Below are 26,024 nucleotides of genomic sequence, written 5' to 3'. Positions count from 1 at the left end.
TTTCTTCTTTTTTCCTCTTCTTTTTTTTTTCTTGGAGTTATATTACTACGAGCCCTTTTAGGGTTAAGTTTCAGTAAGAATGTCGAATCTCTAAGTTTTAGACTCTAGACCTAAAAATATTAAGATTGGTCTAAAATCACTTAAATAAAATGTGGCTACTTACTGAGTTACAGGGTGTTTTATTTAAAAATTTAACAATTATTTTTACCAAGTACTTTCAAACTATTTGACGTATCCTTATCATACTTGGCAGAAAGTGTGGGTACTATACAGTCTACTAAATTGTGATAAATAAAAGTTTCTAGCTACTGCCAGAGACGTACGACAGGGAATAGTTAATGATTGACCCTTCCCAAATTCTACGCCACTGAGGGGATTACCATTTTAGCAAAATTTTTCGATTCTCTAATACTTTCTATGTAAATAATATACTCTTTACTGGTAACGATTAGGTCATTAGTTTTCGAGATATTGGACGTTAAAAATAAAACAGCATAGTTATTTTGATTCATTCATTCATTTTAAACTTCCAATATCTCTCAAACTGATGACTTTATCAATACTAATAAAGCTATTTACATACAAAGTATCGGAGAATCGAAAAATTACGCTAAAATAGTAATTCACTCAGTGGCGTAGAATTTGGGAAGGGTCAATAATTCACTATCCCCTGTCGTACGCCTCTGGCACTAGCTAGAAACGTTTATTAATCACAATTTAGTTGGGTGTATAATAGCCACACTTTCTGCCAAGTATGATAAGGATACGTCAAATAGTTTTAAAGTAGTTGGTAAAAATAATTTTTAAATTTTTAAATAAAACACCCTGTAACTCAGTAAGTAGCCACATTTTATTTAAGAGATTTTAGTTAAATCTTAATATTTTTAGGTCTAGAATCTACAACTCAGAGATTCGACATTCTTAATAAAATTTTACATTAAAAGGGCCCGTAGTAATATAACTCCAAGAAAAAAAAGAAGAAGAAAAAACGACAAAAAAATTTTGTTAATTAGTAAAAAATTCTCAGGAACCCAATTATCCAAACGGCATTTCAAAATACTCAATCCCCGGGACGTTATTAAAAAAACAAATTATAAACAAATTTGAATAGTTTTCAAATGCCATTTTAGGGGGCAGTTTAATTGAAATTTGAATTTATCAATACATTTATCGAAAATATACATAAAAATAAAAATAATGGGATCTTAAGTAGGTGAATATTTCTTTGGCAACAACCACGTCTTTGCAATTGAAAATATAGTAACATTTAATAAACAAATTCAATATCTCAAAAAATATTAAATATTTTTCGACCAATTTATTTTTAATTAATACTGGTAACATAGCGCAACTTACACCGTAAAATAATATATTTTATCTTCTTCTTCTTAAGGTGCCTATCCGTTCCGGATGTTGGCGACCAGCATGGCTATCCTAACTTTGCTTGCTGCTATTCTGAATAGTCCGGTTGTCGATGTATTAAACCACTTTCTCAGGTTTTGAAGCCAAGATATTCTTCTTCTCCCTGGTCCTCTCTTTCCAAATACCTTGCCTTGAAGAATGAGTTGCAACAAGCCATATCTCTGTTCATTCCTCATAACATGGCCAAGATATTCTAGTTTGCGCTCTTTGATTATGTTAATAATCTCGCATTCCTTGCCTATTCTACGTAGAACCTCAATATTAGTCACACGATCCACCCACGAAATTCTCAAAATGCGCCTGTAACACCACATCTCAAATGCCTCGAGTTTTCTCAAAGAAGCCTCGGAAAGTGTCCAGGCCTCTACTCCGTATAATAACGTAGAAAATACATAGCATCTGATGATAGAGATTTTGGTAGCAAGAGGTAAATCGTGGCTTCTGAAAAGAGACTTCATCATTATGAACGCTGATCTCGCTTTTCCTATGCGTTGTTTTATTTCACTTGAGTGGTCCCACTGGCTGTTTATGTTGGTACCAAGGTATGCGTAGCTGTCGACCCTGTCAATTAGTTATGTCGACCCTGTCAATATATTTTATAGTGCTTATTTAAAACGCTAAAAATATTTTTTTGCAAATTTGTTTTTAAAGTTTTATATACAATTATTTAAATAAATAGGGGGTCGAATTTAATTTAGTAAGTCTTATGTGAAAGATTTACCCTTCAACTTTGTAGAAAAAAATCTCATAGACCTTCATTAATAAGTGAATTACCTCAGCTGTTAAAAAAGTATATTTTTTTGCAAAAATGACCCCTTTTTAATTATTTAAACAATGATCCCCTTGTATGATTTGGATACTTTCTTGAAAATATCTTTTGTACCCACCTAAAATTTGGTATAAAATTTGTTTTAACCTGTACGAATTTACATTTTGACTTTTTTAAATTTTATTAGGCTAATGTTGGTTCCTAAGGATCCTATAGCAAATAAGGAACGCGAAACAGTCTTTGGAAGTCATATCTTTGAATGTGTTGATAGATTCAGACACACATATAACATACCTTCGCTCGTTAGAGACTACTAGCAACAAAATAAGCGAAGAAATTAGTATAAGAATAAATCTTACAAATAGAATTAAAGAAAAACTAGAATTATTATACGTATTCAAAAGACTGCTGAGGACGGTCTTCACATATGGAACAGAAACAGACCCTAATGCCTCCTCTACACATCGGCAGACGCGCCTGCGGATGCATCTGCCGATGTATCATCACGAGCTGACCACACATCTGTAGGTACACATCTGTAAATCGTTCAGTCTGTGTTAATTCTCGGGTGACGCAATATCTACTTTGAATTCACTGCGAAAACTAATGCGTCGTAGAGGTCCGAGGCCAACCACGGTATAATTAACTCGATGGTAACATATAGCGCTTGGCGCCGGACGGTCGGTCAGTGAGTGACGTCACTTGCAGAGTTCAGTGAGAATCTAGCATTCGTATAGTGCAGGTATTCAGATAATTTTCGGAGTATTTTCACAGTTGTTTTTTGTATTTTTACGTATTTTAAATTTTTACGTATTTTGAATTTTTACGATATGCGTTGTGCAGTATTTGGCTGTTCCTCTGATAACCAGAGCAAGCGAAATCCTTGCCCTGGCACGAGATTTTTTCGTTTCCCTAAAGAGGAAAATTTAATAAAACAATGGGTGCACGCCACCGGTAGGAAAGATAAATTTAACCCAAAGACGGCTTATGTTTGTTCCAATCATTTCACTGAGACTGATTTTTATATAAATCTTAAGCATCAACTGCTGAATTATCGCCCGAAAACTTATCGAGGCTTGAAAAAAGATGTTGTTCCCAATAAGAATTTGCCTATGGTGAAATCTGAGGTTTCTACGATAAGCCATGGGGGCGCATTAAAAAAAAGGCAAAGAAAACAAGTCGTTGATGAATTATTAAGTAGGTAAGCTAACTGTATATTTTTCTGATGGTTGGTATATTAGAATTTGGTGAATGTTTTTATAGAGATAGTCCAGAGAAATAAGATTTTTGTCGGGACACTTGACCAGCTAGGTTGCAAATGGGTTTTTTGTGTACTATATTTCTAATACATTATAAATACAAAAATGCCCGTCACAGTTCGGACGAGAATTTTAGTTATTAACAAATAAGAGTCAAAAATGGCAATTTTTTCGTTTAAGTCGCTACAGATAAAAATAGGGTAAGTAAATATTTTATTTAGAGTATTTATCTTTTAGTAGATGAGTAAAGGTTTAAAGGGCAATTTTTTTATTTTTGGTCCGATCATTTGTTGCTTCGAAAATTCCAAAATAAAACTAAAAATTTGAAAATTAAAAATTTGCTATAACTTTTGCGAAAATGAACTTAAGACTTTTATATCGAACTAAAAGTTGAGTCAAACAGCATGTATAATGCACAAAGAATTCCAAGACGATTCGTCAATTAGTTTAAATTTTATTGAATTTGTTTATCCCACAGAGCGTTTTTTGCAATGTTATTTCTCAGAAAATAATAATGATATAGCAATTCTGCGAAAACCACGTGAAAGAAGAAAACCAATATTTTAATTTATTATTTTTAGTAAGAAATCAACAAGTCATTTTTACCTTTGCAAAAATATTTTACTAAATTAGAGTCATTGCTGGCTTATAAATAATTTAAATTACTTTGTTAATATTGACTGTAGACTGAATCTAGTTTGGTATTTAACTGTTACGGGATTTTTTTTGTATTTATAATGTGTTAGGTATATAGTACCCAAAAAACCCATTTGCAACCTGACTCCTCAAGTATCCAGAACATGGTATATTTTGGTCTTATTTCACTGGAGCATATAAGCTTCTATACAACTTCTAAGCAATCTCTTACTTAATGCATGTTTGTACCTTTTATTTAATTTTCGTAGCAAACGTGAAGGTTCTGGGGCTAGCTTTAGACAAGTAGACGCTGAAGATAATTCTGAAAATTTTATTCAGGGTGATGGCTTTAGCAATAATTCTGCAGAAAAAAGGTAAATTTATCTAAAATTTCTGTTTTAAAATTTAAAATCATAGGGCGTGAAAGAGCGCTTCAAAACAGAATTGTTGTGGACTTTACGGTAATTATAAATAACTATTAAAATTCTAAAAGTCTAAAATTCTAAAAAGAATCTACGACTTGGTCTGGAATAAGCTGGTGTCTGATCGGCCTATGGAGGAGCAGTACGGCAAGGGATAAGGGCTTGCGGCTCGGTGACACTCCTCCATAGATCCCTACCGGAAGGGCGTTGACGCCTAAAAAACGGTGTATATATATAAATAACTATTAAAAACAAAATATTTTTAGCATACAAACAGAACCACTAGTCAACCAGAATCAAGAACTGATGAATGAAATTTCCCTTCTAAAGAAACAACTAAATGCGGCAACAGCAAAGGTGTCTGCAATGGAAAGTACAATTTCGGCCGTAGAAAATATTTTTTCTAGAAATCAAATTAAAAAAATTCAAAATAACAAACGGATATTGTGGTCTACATCTGAAATTTCGAAAGCTATATCATTGTATTCAGCTGGACCTCGAGCTTACAGACTAATGATAAAAAGAGGTTTTCCGTATCCAGCAGTATCCACATTGCAATCTTGGCTGAAAAAAATTAAAATACAACCTGGAACAATAAAAAATGCATTTAAAATCGTAGAATACTCCAGTTTTAGCAGGAAAGACAAAGTATGCACTTTGTTATTTGACGAAATGAAAATAAAAAAAGAGTATGTCTACGATAAATCTGAAGACCAAGTGTTACAGCCATTTTCATATGTGCAAGTCATAATGCTGACGGGTCTATTTAAACAGTGGAAACAACCTGTGTATTACAATTATGACACAAAAATGACTTTTTCCATCCTATCCGAGGTCATTACATTTGTAGAAAAAGCAGGTGAGTACCAACATATGATATTTTGACACACATATTTATTAATATTTTTTCTCTAGGCTTCCAAGTAGTAGCTATGGTTTGTGATTTGGGTGGTGGAAATAGAGCACTGCACAATGAATTGGAAATAACAGAAAGCAAACCTTACTTTAAAAACCCACACAATGGTGAAAATGTTTATGTATTTGCTGACGTGCCGCACCTATTAAAGCTTATCAGAAATCATTTTGTGGACGAAGGCTTTATTTTTAATGGAAAAGAACTAAATAAGGACTGTGTTGAATCTGTTATTGATGCTACAACAGGTTCAGATTTAAAAATTACTCACAAAATAGATAAAGAAAAGCTCAATGTGAGAGGAGCTCACAGGCAGAGAGTAAAATATGCTGCAAAATTATTCTCTCATACTGTATCGAAAGCTATTAGTAGGTGCGGCATGCTTGGTCTTATCAATCAAGACGAAAATTGGACAGAATTGGCAGATGTTTTTAAATTGGTAAGTGTTACAATTTTTAAGGGCGACATTAATTACAAATTTGTTTTAACTTGTTGTAGGTGAACGACTGGTTTGACATATTCAATGTGAGCGTTCCTGTAAGCGACACTCGAACCAGAAACCGGGCATATGGTTTGGCGCTAGAAGGCCAAAATAATATTTTGCAAAGAATGTCAGAAATGGTTGCAACAATGCGAGTTAAAGGCAGGAAATCATTGCTTCCGTTCCAGAAAGGTAACGCAATATATCAAAGTAAAAACACACTTAATAACATTACAAAACGTTGTAGGTATTCTGATGTCAAACAAGGCTCTGCAATTGCTGCTTGAAGATATCAAGAAACGATACAATATTAACTACATTTTGACGAGGCGCTTAAACCAAGATCCGTTGGAGAATTTTTTTGGGGTTATAAGAGCGAAAGGTGGTTTAAACGATCATCCCACTTCTTTGGATTTTAAATATCGAATGCGTTCTTATTTAATGGGAAAAAACGAAGGTGCTTTTTCTGACTACTGTAATGTTGAAGACGATGGTACTCCTACATTAACTATAAGCGGTAACATGATGAAAAGCTTGCTTCAACAACAACTTTTGACACCAATCCTACGGATGGAGATGACATAGTCCTGTGTAAAGAACTTGATGATTTAGTGTATGATGGACTAGAACATTTAGGAGGATTTATTTGTAGCAAGCTTAAACGGAAGTTACCAAATTTGACTGATCAAAGTTCGACGTCTTACACCTGGACCGATCATTTGACAGAGGGTGGACTATGTAAACCTTCTAACGAATTTATGGCTCATTTGGAAAAACTAGAAGACATTTTTCAAAACTTTAATGGAGATTCCATATTTACTGGCAAACAATATATTTCAAGTCTGTTGTCCTTAAGTGTTGATGTTGATTGTCCTCAAGATGCTAAGAAAGTATTTTTTCGGTCACGTATGTACTTTCGTATAAAAGAATTTAATAAAAAAATAATTTTAGCACGTAGTAATAAACGAAAAATTCAAAAGACTATCGCGTAATGTCCATAGTTTTATATTTTTAAAATAAATTGTTTAAGAACTGTTTTATCTAAAGACAATTATTTTACCTTTGGGAATTTTAGAGGGTTACGATACTGCGATGCGGAAAGCTAGTAGAAAACTACCGCTTTATATTCCTCAGGACATCCGTTCGCAGATTTTTCTTGTCATATTGGAAGAGCCAAAACCTGAGACTGAAATAAACAGCAGAGAAGAACAAGCCAGAAATGCTTTTTTGAGGCTTCGTAAATTTCAACCTGAGATTGCAAGATGCTAAAGTGTTACGTTGGGCCTGGTTTCTTGTATGAATGGAAGCATGGAAGTTAAAGGCCCGCTCCATTAACAAGCTTGAAGTCTTTGAAATGTGATGCCTGCGCCGATTGCTTAGAATATCATGGACGGACAGACTCAGAAATAAGGAAGTATTAAGAAGTACTAGTTTCCAGGATAGGGAACTATTTGATTATGTAAAAAGTAAGAAGACTGCATACGTAGGGCACATTTTACGGGAAGAACTATACATTTTTCAGCTATTGATACTCAACGGAAAGATAGAGGGTAAGAGAGGTCTAGGACGTAAAAAGATACCATGGCTGCATAATATTCGTCCGTAGATAGGAATCCACAGCTATTAAATGCTTCGCAATGCCCCTTGAAATAGAATAATTTAATCCTGACTATCTAACATCTCACGTGACAAGATAATGTAGAAATGCACGACATCTTAAGTAGAAGAATTATTTAGCAAGAATATTAACGCGATAGCAATATTTATTTTTTAAAGATCGGCATTGGAACGGCTGTTTTAAGTATCTAAATTTAACCATATATAATTAGTGGTAGTGGTACTTAAAACAACCATTCCAATGCAGATTTTCAAAATAAATATTGCGATCGCGTTAATATTCTTGCTAAATAATTCTTTTACTTAAGATGCCGTGCATTCCTACATATATAATAATATAATATATAATACATATATATAATAATTATTATGCATAGGTATATAAAAAAATTATTACTGGAAAGTGATGAAAATTGCTAGTAAGTACGTAAATAGGTATCTATATATTTTTTGTATTAATGCACTACTTATTAGTTATAATTAGCATAACAATTAAACATAGTTGACTGTAAAAATATGATAAACGTTTGTTTTCATTTAAAATCTATGTAAAAAGTAAAATAATATGCAAAATATAAATATTTAACATGACTAAGTTACCAGCGTTTATGTACACAATTTGAATACTACTCTGCAAGTGACGTAGGCTGCGCATAGCTGACGCGAATTTACACTTCGGAATAGGTGGGCCTGGAGGCCAACAACAGACGATCAAGTTACCCCATCTACACATCTGCGGATGCATACGCAGATGCCGTCCGCGGACACGTCTGCCGATGTGTAGAGGAGGCATAAGACCGAAGGAAGCAATACTTTTGGGAATATTCGAGGGTAAATAGCCCGCAAAATATTTGGCGGTATAAACTATCGAGACCTTAAGAAAGTAAACGACCGAGAGGAAGACTACAGATGAGGTGGGTTGATGATATTCAAAGAGTAGCCGGAACAAATCGGAAATATGTTCCTCAGGCTAGAGGCCGATGTAAGCATGGGCGCCCGCAGGATTTTTTTTCAGGGGGGGCAAAATAAAAAACTGTTGTATGTAATACTTATATTTTTAAAACGTTAAGAAAACAAAATATTGCAACTTCTTTTAGGAACAAATAACAAAACCACGAAAGCAACTCTTAAAAAATACAAAACAAAATATTATAATAAATGTTATTAATGCTAGAAGGTAATAAAAGTAATACCTAAAAGTAATACAAAATAGCATGCAATTTTATTCTTAACTAAAAACCAGTCTTCTGTTATTTTGAGAAAATTCGTCTAGTATTTTAGTGGAAAAATTGGAAATATTTAATAGACGATTTCGATGGATACTCAACAATGCTAGCCCAACAAGTCTATCTTGTCCCATTGTAGCTCTTATCCACGTTTTAATCCTGCGTAAAGTGCTAAAACTCCGTTCAATTGTGCAGGTAGTACACGGCAAAGTAAGTAGAAGAATGCAGCTATCTTTGATAGCAGGAAAAAATTTACAGTGCTGAATAAGATCTTCAATGGTTATGTTCTCAGCTATTTGAGATTGAGATAAATACTCTCTCCAAATATTTAATTCGCTTTCCAAATTCTCAATGTTGTATAGATTTCCTACCTTAATTGCGAAAGATTTAACATCTAAAGATTTTATATTTTTTGGTAAAATATTAAACAAAGAGAAGGCGACTTCATGTTCTTTAGAAAATCTTGTTTTTAAGGCAAGAATCAGATGATCTAAATATGGTATAAATATAGATTTTCTAAAATAATCTTCTGCTGAATCAGATTCATAGTTAGATCTATGAATTTGTCGACCGCAAATTCGTGGTTTTCCCACTTCTATGTTGAGGGTCTCACAGATAGATAATGCATAGGAAAAAATGTCTGCAAAATTTGAATCAACCTCTGAGCGCTGTTTTTCACAAGTCCTGGTAATTAAATTTATGTGGTGATGAACATCTACAAAATTAATTGAAATACCTTGTAGCGTATTTGCAATGGGCTCTAAAATATTTGAATATTTACTTGCCACAACTAGACAAATAACAAACGTAAAGGAATTTAAGGCAGCCCATAACTGAGCTGCTCTTTTTGTAGTAGAAGAGTTCATTAAAATTTGCCCAGTTTTTATATCAAAAAGTGTTTTAAATATTATTTTAAAATTTTCAGCAAAAATCCGCAAAGATTTATATTTAGCTGACCAACGAGTTTCACAAAACAAAGGTATATTGGGAATTAGGTTTCTTCTTAGAGTACTCTCTCTAAAAAATACTATTACGTCTTTAACAGTACCTATGGTATTTCGAATTTCAACTATTTTACTAATGTCGTTTATGACTAAATTTAACCTATGGGAGGCACAATGAAAATAGAATGCTTTTTTATACTTATCTTGTACTATCTTCTGAACCCCGTGAATTTCACCAGCCATTGTTGAGCATCCATAATTATTATATGCAAATAAATGTAGCGGAAAATAGAAAAAAAATTCTTCCAATTATAAAAACAATAGTTTTTTGTGGAACTCATGATATGCCTTTAAGAGAAAGCAGCAAAAATTCTGGAAATTTTTTGGATCTCTTAAAATTCAGGATAGACGCTGGTGATACAACTTTAGAGAATCACTTGTTGAACGCAGGTGGTAACTCTAAATACACTTCTCACAGGATCCAAAATGAAATAATTTCATTGGCAGGACATGTAATATTAAAAAATATTGTCGAAGAAGCAAATTCTTCCAAATATTTTAGTGTTATGGCTGATGAGACTGCGGACATTTCGGGACATGAACAGTTATCTGTTGGTATACGGTATGTATACAAAGAAAATGAAAATTTTACGGTGAAAGAAGAGTTTCTTGGTTTTGTGAAATTAGATAAACTAAACGCTGATAGCATAGCTTATTCTATTTTGGAGTTTTTGGAAACATCAGGTTTAAACATGGACAAACTTGTAGGGCAGGGCTATAATAGCCCTGCCCTACAAGTGCCCTTCTGTGAGAAGTGTATTTAGAGTTACCACCTGCGTTCAACAAGTGATTCTCTAAAGTTGTATCACCAGCGTCTATCCTGAATTTTAAGAGATCCAAAAAATTTCCAGAATTTTTGCTGCTTTCTCTTAAAGGCATATCATGAGTTCCACAAAAAACTATTGTTTTTATAATTGGAAGAATTTTTTTTCTATTTTCCGCTACATTTATTTGCTTTCCCTCATCAATCAGAGACAATATATCTAGTTTTTTATTGGACATCACATCAATAAAATTTTTGGAACGGATAATTGAATCTTTATGCCAGGCAGAATTAGAATGGTTCTTGGCCTGCGTGTGGAAATCCCTGTATTTTATAAATGGCTTTGTTATAAATGCGCCTAAGGTACTACCGTGTGTCACAACAGGTGGGAAAACCACACAATACTTACAAAGGGCACCTTTAAGAACTTTGGAATAAACCAACCAGTCATATTGTTGAAGCCATTTGTGTACAAACGGCCGTTTATTTGGATCAACATCTTGCTTAAAATCATAGGTAGGGGACGGCGTATACGGACTTCTTAATATATCGTATTGGTATTTTTGTTTATCTTGAATCGACGAGGAATTTACAAAATTTCCAATGTCTTCTGATTGACCGTCTGGAAATATTCGGGCAATGGTTTCTTGTACATCAGGCTGATCTGCTGTCTCCGCTAAAGTATTTCTATTCGAAGAAGTGCTAGGCTCTGCTTCCTTTACTGCATGTTCATGTTCCCCTTCTTCTTCGCGTGCTATGTCACTACTTGTGCTAGGGATAGGGCTACGAGTTGAAGCCTTATTCTTTTTGGAATCGGTAACTTCCTCGAGGGCGGTTGTTTTTCTTTTAAAGAATGTTCGAATGTCCATTTTTTTCTAAAGAATAAACCAGCAAAACTATAGTCATGCAGTTTAAGGAAAATGTTAATAAATCAAATTACCTGATAAGGATTGTGTTTGTATTAAATGATAGAAACCGGAAACCGCCCGTAAGGCTAACACGATAATAATAAAATAAAATACACTGCGAATCTCAACGCAAAGAAAATAAACAACGGCTGTGAACTCTGAGCGGCTTGACGAAAACAGGTAGAATGGTGGTGCGTGGCCGGATTATCTATCACCATCACCATCACCACCACCACCATGTGATTGTGCTTGTGCTACGACGTTGCCGGTTGCATTCAAAAGGCGCGTAGGTTCGTAGGTATTCGACGTATTATATTTAATATCTTAGACCATGGTCTAAGTTTAATATAATATTATCTCCATAATTTTGTTTTTGGTTTATATACTTGTATAATATACCTTTTATGTCAACGTAAAGGTATTAACTTTTTAGGTTTGAGTACAGAAAAATATACAAAATAGTAAAATCTCAGGGGGGGCCACGGCCCCCCCCTGGCCCCTCTCTGCGGGCGCCCATGGATGTAAGCAGTTGGGACAGGCCTGTGTCCAAACGTGGACGATAGAAGGCTAAGAAAAAGAAGATAAACTATCGATGGCAGTGACGCAAAAGATATAACTTCTAATTATACCAACTCTTTAAATAACCAGACGTCGTAACATCATTAAAACATAGTGACTCAGGCACAAAGACTAAACTGGCTTGGTCACTTAGAAAGAATGCCAGATAATCGATCTGTAAAAGTAATCCAGAGATGGAAGCCCCAAGGAAATATAACAAGAGGAAGGTCATGTAACAGATGGATAGACGACATAGAAGAAGATCTTAAAACCATGAACATCAGGCAGTGGCGAAGGAAAGTGTCCGACAGGGCAGAATGGAAGAACATTCTTAAGCAGGCCAAGGTTCACAAAGGGTTGTAGTGCCAATAGAAGAAGAAAAAGATCATATTCACATACAAATTCTACAGATTAAGACAAGTTGGTTCATGTTTAATTAGCTGTAGGCTAATTTAATAAGTTTAATATCATATACCATCATAGGCTCCTCCATTGTACTGCCCTCAAACTATTAGGCGAGCGGGAGATACCCCTAAAATGACCACGTACTGACCACGGAGGGCCGAAGGGCTAATTTTATTCATACTTTTTATTTTCGAGGGTGCTGAAAACGAAAATGAGGTTTATTTTGAATTTTATGTGGGGGAACATTGTCAAAATCGCAATTTTAACCTAAAAATAAAAAAAAAATCACGTTTTTTGCGTTTACCTCGCTACAACTCTGTTCAATTTTAATATTTTTTTCTGAAATTTTTACAGTATATAGCTCTAACATTTCTGAAGACAACGTTACTTTTTTTAAGCTTTAATTCTTATTCTGATAAAGGTTATGAATTTTTAAAAGGGAAAGGTACGGATTTGTGCATTGCAAAGTTTAATCGCAAAAGTTGAGAGACGAAATTTAAAATTTAGCCTTTTAATCACGTTTATGTTAAAGTAGAGAGTACAAAGAAGTTTTCTGGAAAATTTTTGATCAAAATGTTTTATAGAAAAAAAATAGTGCAACTTTTATTATCGACATTAGAAATCCCCGATATAACGGTTATTTTTCGAGATACTGACCATGTGTGGTGAATGGCTAATTTTGGTCTTAGATTATGTTTTTGATGGTGCTGAAAACGAAAATGAAATTTATTATAAATTTTAGGTGGGGAAATATTGTCAAAATCGCAATTTTACCATAGAAATAAAAAAAAGTGAAATCACGTTTTTTGCGTTTAACTCGCTACAACTCTGGTCGATTTTAATATTTTTATCTAAGGTTTGTACACTATATGTTGCTCACTTTTTTGAAGACAACGGTATCTGCTTTAAGATTTTAGTCTTATTCTAGTAAAAGTTATGAATTTTTTAAAGTACAAGGTACATATTCTTGAATTGCAAAGTTTAATCGCAAAAGTTAAGAGGCAAAATTTAAAATTTATCTTATTAATTACGTTTATGTTAAAACATAGAGTACAAAGAAGTTTTCTGGAAAGTTTTAGTTACAAATGTTTAATAGAACAAAAATTGCGCCACTTTTAATATAGACGTTATACGTCCCCAAAATAGCGCTTATTTTTCGACATACTGACCATGGGAGGTGAATGGCTAATTTTGACCTTATTTTATGTTTTCGATGATGCTGACAATGAAAAAGAGGTTTATTTTGAATTTTATGCGACGGAACATTGCCAAAATCGCAATTTAACCTAAAAATGAAAAAAAAGTGAAGTCACGAATTTTTACGTTTAACTCGCTACAACTCTGTTCCATTTTAATATTTTTTTTCTAAAATTTCTACGGCATATACTTCTTACCTTTGTGAAGACTATGAAAGTAACTGTAGTCTTTCAGTCTTAATTTTTGTAAAAGTTATGAATTTTAAAAAATTAAAGGTGCAATTTCGTGAATTGCAGAGTTAAATCGCAAAAATTAAGTGACAAAATTTAAAATTTATCTATTTGATTACGTTTATGTTAAACCATAGAGTTCAAAGAAGTTTTATGGGGAGTTTTAGGTCTAGATGTGTTATAGAAAAAATATGGTGCAACTTTTAATTTTAAGAAAAACGTGGTTTAACTTTTTTTTTATTTTTAGGGCAAAATAGCGATTTTGACAATTTTCTCCCACCTAAAATTCAAAATAAACTTGATTTTTGTTTTCGGCACCATCAAAAACATAAAGTAACACCAAAATTAGTAATTCACCACCAATGATCAGTATCTCGCAAAATTAGCGTTATTTTGGGGATTTATAACGTAGATGTTAAACGTTGCACCATTTGTTTTCTATAAAATTGAATTTGATTTAAAATCTATATTTCAAATTTTGTCAGTCAAATTTTGCGATTAGACTTTGCAATTCATGAATCTGCACCTTGTACTTTAAAAGATTCATAACTTCTACTAGAATAAGACTAAAAGCTTAAAGCAGAAACCATTGTCTTCAAAAAAAGTGAGTGATATAGTGTAGAAACTTTAGAAAAAAATATTAAAACGGACCAGAGTTGTAGCGAGCTAAACGCAAAAAAAGTGATTTAATTTTTTTATTTATTTTTAGGGTACAATTACAATTTTGACAATACTGCCCCACCTAAAATTTAAAATAAATTTTATTTTCGTTTTCATCACGGTCAAAAACATAATCTAAGACCAAAATTAGCCATTCTCCACCCATGGTCATTACCTCGAATAATAAGCGTTATATTGGGCATTTCTAATGTCGACATTAAAAGTTGCACCATTTGTTTTTCTATAAACTTCTTTGTACTCTTTATTTTAACATAAACGTAATTAAAAAGCTAAATTTTAAACTTCGTCACACAACTTTTGCAATTAAACTTTGCAATGCACAAATCCGCACCTTTTCCTTTGAAAAATTCATAACCTTTATCAGGATAAGAATAAAAGCTTGAAACAGGTACCGTTGTCTTCAGAAATATTAGAGCTATATACTGTAAAAATTTCAGAAAAAAATATTAAAACGGAACAGAGTTGTAGCGAGGTAAACGCAAAAAACGTGATTTCATTTTTTTTTTATTTTTAGGTTAAAATTGCGATTTTGACCATGTTCCCCCACATAAAATTCAAAATAAACCTCATTTTCGTTTTCAGCACCCTCGAAAATATAAAGTATGAATAAACTTAGCCCTTCGGCCTCCGTGGTCAGTATCTCGAAACTAAGCGCTTTTTTGAGGGTGTATCGCTCGTGTATATACTATCTATTACAGTCGAACCCGCTTATTTGAATAGCCGTCGTGCAAAGAAAAAGTATTCCTATAACAGGGATATTCTAATAACCGATCATATGAGCCTAGTAAAAACGTTTTGAGACCTCAAAATTCTATTGCGTAAACCGGGATATTCCTTTAACCGGTATTCTAATAAGCGGGTTCGACTATATATTTAAACAACAAACTTCATTTTCTCGAAACTTTGCTTTTTTGACTTATGACACTCTTTGAGCGGAGCTGCGATTTGTTATTTTTTTTGACAAACTTAAGAGGAAACAGTAGCGATCAACAGGTAGCAAAAACGCGTTCCAAGATTGCGGCTGTAATTTTGAATATTTTTTCGAGATATTTGGCACACGTATTCGTAATATAATAAAGAATGGCGGTACAGAGCCCAATTTGAAAAATATATTAATATGTGGAAATTATTCTGTAATTAAATACAATATTAACAAAACGAGCCTGTACCGCCATTAAGAAGAACAAAAAAATACACTTTCTTGAAATAAACTTTTTATCCAATGCCTAGATTTTGTGTCATTTTGGAACTACTAAAATTTTTTATTTCATTAGTATGTAGTTCCAAAATGACACAAAATCTAGGCATCGGATAAAAAGTTTATTTGAAGAAAGTGTATTTTTTTGTTCTTCTTAATGGCGGTACAGGCTCGTTTTTTTAATATTGTATTTAATTACAGAGTAATTTCCACATAATAATATATTTTTCAAATTGGGCTCTGTACCGCCATTCTTTATTATACCGGGTGTCCACTTATATTTTCCCCCATTTTAACTGCCTATAACTTCTAAACGGCTCAAGATAGAAATATGCGGTTTTCGCTGAAATGTTTTATTTTAGTAAAAGTTTTGTCTGAATGGATTGAATTTTTTATATCGCTTTCAAATACGAAATAAAAATGGCGGATTTTTGAAAAAAACGTTGTTGAATTTTTTTAATGGAACACCCAGTATATTTTTTTGTAAATTGAAAGAAAGGTCATTCACCTATCCAGCGATATAAAGTTATTCAAAATCGGTTGTCAAATCACTGAGTAATTAATTTTTAAAATGAGGGGTGCAACGTGGATATCACATACTTAAATAACATAACTGAGCAAAATGATATTATGTTATGTGATTTCCACATTGCATCTCTCATTTTAAAAATTAATTGCTCAGTCATTTGGCAACCGATTTTAAAAATTTTTATATCGCTGGATAGGTAAATGACCGTTTTTTCAAGATACAAAAAAAAATATACTGGGTGTTCTAATAAAAAAAGACAACAACGTTTTTTTTTCAAAAATCCGCCATTTTTTATTTAAATGCGATATAAAAAATGGTCACTTACCTAAAAACTTGAAAAAACGGTCATTTATCTATCTAGCGATATAAAAAATTTTAAAATCGGTTGTCAAATGACTGAGCAAATAATTTTTAAAATGAGAGATGCAATGTGGAAATCACGTAACTTGGTTAGTTATGTTATTTAGGTATGTGATATCCACGTTGCACCTCTCATTTTAAAAATTAATTACTCAGTGATTTGACAACCGATTTTGAAAAACTTTATATCGCTAGATAGGTGAATGACCTTTCTTTCAATTTACAAAAGAATATACTGGGTGTTCCATTAAAAAAAAGTCAACAACGTTTTTTTCAAAAATCCACCATATTTTATTTTGTATTTGAAAGCGATATAAAAAATTCAATCCATTCAGACACAACTTTTACTAAAATAAAACATTTCAATGAAAACCGCATATTTTTATCTTGAGTCGTTTAGAAGTTATAGGCAGTTAAAATGGGGGAAAATATAAATGGACACCCGGTATTACGAATACGTGTGCCAAATATCTCGAAAAAATATTCAAAATTACAGCCGCAATCTTGGAACGCGTTTTCGCTACCTGTTGATCGCTACTGTTTTACTTTAATTTTATGATATACTTTTCCAGTTTATTCGAGAATATGGAAAGATTATGTGATCCGAAATATGTGCCAAACCCGACTGATGTTCTCAGAGCTCGTGTGAGGACCCAAGGAATAATAGAAACTCAGTTTCGCATAAACGATATGATAGTTAGTATGTACGATGTTGGCGGACAAAGATCTCAAAGGAGAAAATGGATCTACTGCTTTGATGATGTCAGAGCTGTGCTGTTTGTTATATCATTGAGCGGATATGACATGACACTTCTTGTAAGTATATCATTGCATTATAATTTTTATTCAAAAATGAATAACCATTTTCGATTTTGTTGCAACACGAAACTACAGCCGCATCATATTCTAGTTCAATCAGAGAGTGCTACAAGCACCTCTACCGGCTTCGAAACTTATTAGTCTCTTATCAGGAGGCACATATGCTGCTCTCTCTGACCCAACCAGGACAAACCCCGGCGTGCAGTTACGAATTGCAACGAACGAAATGGCTTGGATGCCCTAGCGGCAACTGCTAGCAAAAGACGAAGTTTTCAATCTAATAGCACATAAAACAACACCAAAAATGCTGCTCTACATCCTACTAGATCGACAACAATGGGAACCTTCTCTGGTTACACCTCCGAGTCTTCTAAAATTTGCAAGCCATAACGGATGCTGATACTAAGTTATCCTTAGTCTCAGCTATGGGAAGCTGGGAAGGTTCCCATTGTTTTCGATCTAGTAGGATGTAGAGCAGCATTTTTGGTGTTGTTTTATATGCTCTCGCGGTTGGGTACAGCTACAGCGAACCATTATCTTAGGTTTCTCAACCAAAACGTCTTTCTCCTCTCTATGCTGCGATTGGCCCGAATATTTTACTGCAAAATCAACTGGATACGGCTTATAAACCCCGATACAAATGCACCTTACAAAACACTCCGTACAGTATTGTAGGTGTTATCTACTTTAAAATGAAATGTCAGTTCACAGGAACTTGATTTTGAATGTAGAGGGACACCTTATGCTTATATCCTTAGTTATAGATTTTATGTCAAGTTGAAACATTAACAAAAAATGTGTAATAAGGTCTTCAAGTTCCATGACAAATTCCAGGATATAGCGATTGTAAAATAAGTAAATGAAAAAGTTATTATAAAACTATATTTTATCGTTAGTAATAATATACCATCATATCAATAATTGCCTTGTTGATATAATTGCTCATAACTGTTGAATCATCCGGTATAATCCCCAGATAAGTTTAATATTGCTGTAATCAGAAAAGTAAGGTAACAACTTTAAAAATAGTTGTATCACATATATTATTTATCGTCAATCTATCCTCTTTTCCTTTTCCATCGAAATTTAAAATTAATCATCTTTTCCGTTCGTGTCTGGTATTCTGTTTGGTGCTTTAGATACTGCGATACCCAAGTAGCACAATAAAACATTGTAGGTTTATTTAAGGTTTAAAAAGGTTTTATTGTGATAAATAAGGAGATAATAGTTTTAAAGTTACCTTGTAGATATACTGCTAGAACTTTAAAACTGTTAAGCATTTGTCACTAGTTTTTAAGTATCTAATAAGATTATCAAATAAGACTAATTAATCTTAATATATAATTTCTTGTCTTGATCTCAAGACTATTATATTAGTAAATCATATGCATTAAAACTATTTTTTTTAGTTTTCTTTAAAGTTGCTGTCTTAAAAAGCAATTAATAGGCTATATTAAAACCGAACGCTCTTAACAGAATCAATTTGGTTATCGTAAAGATTAAGCTATGCTTCTTGTTAGAAACAATAAAACTAAAATCTTCATTCATGTCCAAAATGGTCGGCCATTTGTTTTAGTGTGAAACGGTGGTGTAGTACGTTGTAAAACGTGGAAGTACAGTTTGTATGGAAGAAATAAGTCGCAAGTACTTAAAATATACACGAACTGGTCTTTACGGCTTATTTTTCAAGGAATACAACGCACACAGCACTAAGACGCGCGACGTCCCGATTTTAAGATTAGATTCACATTAAAACCGAGTGGCATTATTGACAGCAGCATTAAAACTACACGGTTTTAATTCCAAGGTAACCATGATTTTATGTAGGATGCTCTTGGAAAGGTATAAAATAAAAAAATTTGATCTTAACAATTCTCTGTAGATAGACTAAATAGTTTTATTTTGTTTTCGGCCGTATTGCTTTCTCGAGATGCTGAAAGCTATCATAGATTATAATATAAGGCTTACATAAAAATTATAAATAAGCGACTTTTAAATAATATAATTGGCGCTATAATCGGAAAAAACTATTGTTGGAAATGGAAAATTAAATTAAAAATGGAAAGTCCCCCACTTTATGGAAAACTTAACTTTTTTTGGTTTTAAGACCTACTCTTCACAACCCAATTGGTTCTCATAACGCTCGAGTACCTGCAAATTTAACATACTTTCCTCCCCTACTATTATGTCAATGTCATGAGTATATGGTAATATTTGTATCTAGGCGAGGCAACGAAGCATTAAACCTAGTGGTAGGGGAGCAAAGTATGCTAAATTTGCAGTCACTCGAGCGTTATGGGGACCTATTGGGTTGTGATTATTAGGTCATAAAATAAAAAAAAATAAGTAAAATTTTAAATTATAAATAACACATAAATTCAATTTATTTTAACATTACAACATTAAAATTGTAAATAAAATTATTTTTCTTTCAAATTTATATTTTTCGGATTTAATTTTTTTATTATTACTTTTTAATCGCCAAAAGTAAGAAATTTTAGTGCGCGTGAGTTATTTAGACCTATTTTTGTTAACATTATCAATAAAGTTGGGTGCGCAAGTGTTTTTCTACCTTTACAGTCCGAAATAACCAAGTACTTTTTATTATTTTATGGTTACAAATACGTACCTACCTATCATAACACATATTATGTAAAAATTTGTTGGCCTATATGGAGTAGGTATATGGTTTTACAGAATCATTTTAATTTAGAGTTTATGTTTATAATAAGGTAAATTGTCTTTAAAAAGTCTCTATTTAAGTAACCTTTTTAAGTTTGCTGTAAAACTGCGTGCACTTAAAGTTGAAGTGTCTTTTAACATGGTTTTAAAAGTACCTTCACGCCAGCTTTAAAACCAGTTGCTTAAGAAAACAAAGTTTTAAGAAGGTTTTTATTTTATTGACCTTCTTCAGTATGGGCCCTTTTATGCTGAAAGCGGGCTTTTTCAACCTTGGTTTACTTTAAAAGCAAATGGTTTTAATTTTAGTTTTATTCTACAGTTTTAAAGCATCCTTAAAATACTTAATAAACCCGTTCGGTGCTACTTGGGTAGATAATATTGAGTTACTTCTTATTTTGTTCGGTTTCTGGTAACCTGTTGCCATCTTCTGATTTTTAATATCCCTAAGTCGATCTAACCACCTAATTCACGGACGGCCTCTACTTTTTCTACCTACAGGTGTTCCTGTGGTTAGCTTCCTGACAATCATGTCTGGCATTAAAGAGTTGATATAGGTAATTCAAAGTTATATCTTTTGCGTCACTGCCCTTGGTCGTTAATAGGCAGGTCCAAATATTATGCGGAGTATTTTATGCTAGAATATTCACAAAACTCTTAGTAATCCACTTATACTTGGTTTTGGTCTTCGTCCATGATTAAGGTACTAGTACACTTTAGAAGACCAAAAATAATCATTTTTTTCAAGAATTTTTTTCTCAGAACCTTTATTAGAAATGAACATAAAACTTTTTACATATTAATATCTGACTATTAGAGAATACAAAAATATATTTTTTTTCATTTATGCACGTACACTAATATTGTAGAGGGCGCAAAAGTCGAGGTCTCGAAAAATGATGGCGGACAGTTAATCTCAGGATTGGGATATGTATATGAAACAAAAAAATCGTACTGCATTTGAAAAAGGAAGGATTTTTACGTGAAAATTTACCACAATTTGACCAAAAAATTAAAACTAAATATTTTTTAACCATAAAAAACTGAAGAAAAACGGGCGATTTTTTCACAAAATTTTTTCAAATTTCGTAAGAAACCTTCCTTTTTAAAATGCCGTACGAATTTTTTATTTCAGAGATCCCAATCCTGAGATTAACTGTCCGCCATCGGAACTACTTTTTTTCGAGGCCTCGACTTTGGCGCCCTCTACAATATTAGTGTACGTGCATAAATTAAAAAAGATATATGTTTTGTATTCTCTAAGAGTTAGATATTAATATGTAAAAAGTTTTATGTTAATTTCTAATAAAGATTCTGAGAAAAAAAACTTAAAAAATGCTTATTTTTGGTCTTCTAAAGTGTACTAGTACCTTAAACGGATCTGCTTCGCCCTCGTTTCTAATGCGAGGAAATATTGCTTAACATCTCGCTTGCATGCCAGATTATCGCATGGGGAGAAACCTTGTACCCTGTAAACTTACTTCTACCATATATTGGCTCTTAATACAGGGGAGTTCGTTAAGGGGGTCCGAAAAAAAATATATCCTTAGAAAAACTCAAAATCGTCAGATTAAGATAAGGTAAGTTAAAGTACATGCAAAATAGTGTATATTTCAAAAATCTGACGATTTGAGCGGGGCGTAAGGAAATGGGCGAGTCACAAAATTTCACAAATAAAAAGCGAATTTTTAGCGCGCCTATGAGTGTAATAATTATTGTTTTTGATAATATAATGTCACTGTCAGTGTCGTATTGCCGACGCACTGTTCCTCGCTGTTGAAAGTTCGCAAAACTTTCGAAAAATAAAATATTGATGACGCGCTACTGTTTACTCTTAATTGAAGGGAGAAAGTAAATGTCTCTTTTAAATCCAAGAATTGTTTTTAAATTACCATAATGGTCCTTGGTATCAGTCATAATCATATGGATACAATATCTAATGTACGTATATTTTTTAGGAAGATGCTAGCGTTAACCGTTTAGAAGAAAGTTTAAATTTATTTGGACAGATAGTAAACAATCCGTTTTTTCGAGATGCTTCGTTTGTTCTCTTTCTGAACAAATTCGACCTGTTTAGGGAGAAAATTCTGTACTCACATCGGCATTTAAGATTATATTTTCCGGATTACAAAGGTAAGATTAGTTTAGGTTTGTTTTGTTAATACAGTTGATTAATACGTAAGATTAGTTTAGGTTTGTTTGGTTAATACAGTTTTGGCATAAGATACACTTAAACTGTCTATATAATGTGTTCTTAATGCTTTATATAGAAGGAAATATTCTTCTACTTCTCTTTGTATAGACATGACTGTCTGTTTTTTCAATGTGCCTCCACTAAGTTGTCATTCCATCGTTTTCGTGGTCTTCTCACTGATCGTCTTCCTATTGGGGAACCGTCCTTACTACTTTATTTATTGTCATTCGGCTTATGTGGTCATTCCATTTTGCTCTTGTGTTTCTTACGTAGTTATTAATGTATTCCACCTTGCATATCTGTCGTATATCTGTACTTCTAGCTCTGTAATCAATTACTTTTAATGGGAAATAAGCCACAATTTTACCAAAAAATTGATTTTATTAACGCAACTCATCAATATTGGCAATATCATTTTAAAGTCTTCTACTTTAAAATGTATAATACATGTCTGAAATGCCAATATAAATGAGACAGATTAAATAAATTATTAGAAGAATTTTTTACTAAGCAGCAACATTTTTGTTTATTAGTATTATTTTGTATTTTGACAACGACACCCGACTTGGGCGTCGAAACGTTAATAAAATCAATTTTTTGGTAAAATTGTGGCTTATTTCCCATTAAAAGTAATTGATTATAAAAATGCGACAAGAAAATAGCTTCAGAACAACATTCTAGCTCTGTCCCATACTGTCGTACCGTCGATTTTTCGAAGGGTTTTAATCTCTGCTGTTGCTAACAATTTTTTTGTCTTCTCTGTGTTAGGTGTTGTTTCTGCCGCGTATTTCATTATTGGTCTGATGACTATTTTGTACATGTTGCCTTTCATTTCTTTTCCGATATTTTTATGTCTCCTGTTTGCTCTATTCACTTGATCTTCCACTTCTGTTTCGAGCTTTCCGTATCTACATAGTGTGATGCCTAGATATTTAAACTGGTGCTTTTCTATTTTTTAATTTCCTTAATGCTTCCTTTGCCTCTCCGTCCTCGATGTTTATTTCTTTGTTTCGTTTGTGGTAACTTCAAGTGTTGGTGGTTCATTACCGCCACTTTAGCAAGTACAGATAGGAAGTAGTCTGTACATGTCTCCTTCCTCTGATCTTTATCCATACTTCTTTTTGTGTTACATCTGTTACTTATTATTAATATTCTTAGTCTTACTAATAGTCCTACTGTTACCAAGTTTTTGTGAAATTCATTGGAGATTCTAACTAAACATTTACTGTACATCTTCCTACAACTTTTAAACGTAGACAAGTCATTATACGAAGTATTATTACAATATTATTATTGCCCGGTTACAGATAAATGAGAAATTTAAAGAGATAGACCAATTGTTGTACAAGTGGTACCCAACAAAATATATTAAAAAAATATATATTAAAGATACATTTTGTTCGGTACCACTTGTACACCAGTTGGTCTATCTCTTTAAGTTTCTCATTTATCTGTAACCGGACAATACAATATTTTATTAGGCGGCGGTGGTCGGTTGTTATTATTCGTTCTTTTGCGTGTCCTGACTTATCGTGTTTATACGGCAAGAGCAACTCATCGTTAAATAATTTTTCCACCTACCTCTACCGAAAGTATACTTTTCCGGACCTGATTGTAGGGAGCAAAGTTGTACTTTTCCTCCCTAGGGAGGAAAAGTAAAAGTGACGTCATTCATGAAATATAACTTATTGACGCCCTGTACAATATCTATTTTCTATTACGTAAGTATCTATACATTTTAACGTTTATTTATAAAACACCCAGTATTTTGCAGAATGGTAAAAAACAGTAAATTGTTATTTTGATTTAACAATGTTTACATTAATAATTTGACTTATATTTGACAGTTGACAGTTATATTGTACCTACTTGTTAGTTTTAGTTTTAATAAATTTTTTTGGTTAGTTACATAAATAAATTAAGTAAAAATGAAAAATGACTTGTTATTAATTTGAGGAAGGTGGAAAAACCATATGTATAACATGGGAGTAAAGTACCTTTTCCTTCCTTGAATGAAGTAAACTTCATTCTCGGGAGGAAAAGTAGCACTTTCCTCCCTTGTTATACAAATAGCTATTTCTGAACGAAACGTATATGTATTAGATCAGCCGATATGTGAAACAATTGTGCATTTAATTATAGAAGTATGTATATAATTTGGACCACATATACCACACATATAAAGGTTCAAATTTAGATATGGGGCCATCTCAGATTTTGCCTTTTACAAAAATGGCGGGCATTCAAAATGGCGACTATACATATGTGACTAATAGCACGATAACTTTTGAACGAGACGTCAGATTTCAACCAAATTTGGTATATAGGTTCTTTTCTTTTTATGTATAAGACTGAGGTCTTGAACCGGAAGAATCGGTTTACCAGAAGTTGTGTTTTTCCTGGGTTTAATGTAAAAATATGTTGTTTTTTTTTTCAATTCTTTCACCCTGTATGTATTAATTTTCCAAAAAGGTAATATCGCCATTGAAAAGAGCGTAAAAATATTTTCTAGGAAATATTTTGAACTTTTTAGTTATGATGATTACCATTTAATAAATGTATAACGTATCTTCACATGTACACCTGGTTCCAAAAAAAACTGATACGACTCTTGACGCGTATTTTGTAGAAAATTGAGCAGTGTATTTTGAAGGATAAATACTTAATATTTACATACTGTCAATGTCACTGCCAAATCTTAAAATTTGTCAGATAGCTTATTCTGTTCCACGGTTATTAGACTTTATTATTAATCTTTATTATTAATATTTTTCTCCGCAACTGAGGGTATCTTATCAACTGTATTGTTTTTAAACAATAGATGATAAAATAAAAATATTGACAGTTCAAAAATGTGAACATTATTGCATTGTGTGTGGCCTAAGTTTGGGCTGAAAACTGAAATGTATTACATTTTTACAAAATTTTGGAATATGTTTAATTACGTAGACCAATTTTAACAGTTGTTTTCAATACAGATTTCAATCATCTACAAAAATAATTTCTAATGTCTTTTGATGTCAAATAATTAGGGAAGCTGGAATTCAACAGTAAAGAATTTTACATTGAGTTAATGCAAAATTGTGATGCATGTCAAAATTCTCAATGTATTTTAATTGTATTCACTTTTTTTTCGAATCCTGAGAAAACTAATAAATATTTTTGAAAAATTTAAACTCAGAATGAAAGACTACATTATTACCGAGGGCTGAAAGTCTCTGAAAACTTCTATAATATTTATTTTAATAAGTTACAGGGCTGAAAATAAAAAAAGTGTGATATTTAATTTCAAATATTTCATTCAATAGAAACTGCTTGTTTATTCTAAGGGGCTTTCCGCCCTCGGTAATAATGTAATCTTTCATCCTGCGTTTAAATTTTTCTAAAATACTTATTAGTTTTTTCATGAATCAGTTGTTTGTTGTTTGTTTATTTTATTAATTGTCTGTCATAATCAATATAATGTCAGATCAATCAAATACACTGCGCAACATGATCAAATCTTACTAAGAGTCGTATCAGTTTTTTTAGGAACCGGCTGTTCATATATGTGCGGCAGATTCGTGCAAATATTATAAGAATTATTGTGCATTTAATGGTAGAAGCGTATACTTTGGATCACATATACTTACACATATAAAGGTTCAAATTTACATATGAGGCCATCTCAGTTTTTGTTCCTTTTACAAAAATGGCGGGCATTCAAAATGGCGACGATACATATGTGACTAATAGCCCGATAACTTTTGAACGA

At 32.7% G+C, this 26,024-nt stretch overlaps 1 protein-coding gene across 3 annotated transcripts in view; it reads left to right on the top strand.

Annotated features, from left to right (window-relative positions):
* Positions 1 to 26,024, top strand: part of LOC114340305 (guanine nucleotide-binding protein G(o) subunit alpha) — a 127,429-nt gene that overhangs the window by 21,370 nt on the left and 80,035 nt on the right. For 2 of the 3 annotated variants that reach the window (XM_050642041.1, XM_028291044.2), the window contains exons 3-4: positions 17,151 to 17,394; positions 22,035 to 22,209. In XM_050642041.1, the coding sequence (XP_050497998.1) occupies positions 17,151 to 17,394; positions 22,035 to 22,209 (419 nt within the window). Of the gene's footprint in view, positions 1 to 4,774; positions 5,368 to 5,423; positions 5,861 to 5,919; positions 6,095 to 6,149; positions 6,935 to 17,150; positions 17,395 to 22,034; positions 22,210 to 26,024 lie in introns of those variants that run through there. The other variant, XM_050642040.1, reaches the window with a different exon arrangement.

Source organism: Diabrotica virgifera, chromosome 1 (genome assembly GCF_917563875.1).
Source record: "Diabrotica virgifera virgifera chromosome 1, PGI_DIABVI_V3a".
NCBI lineage: Eukaryota > Metazoa > Arthropoda > Insecta > Coleoptera > Chrysomelidae > Diabrotica > Diabrotica virgifera.
Note: the sequence above shows the minus strand (reverse complement) of the source record. Positions and strands in the feature narration are given on the sequence as shown.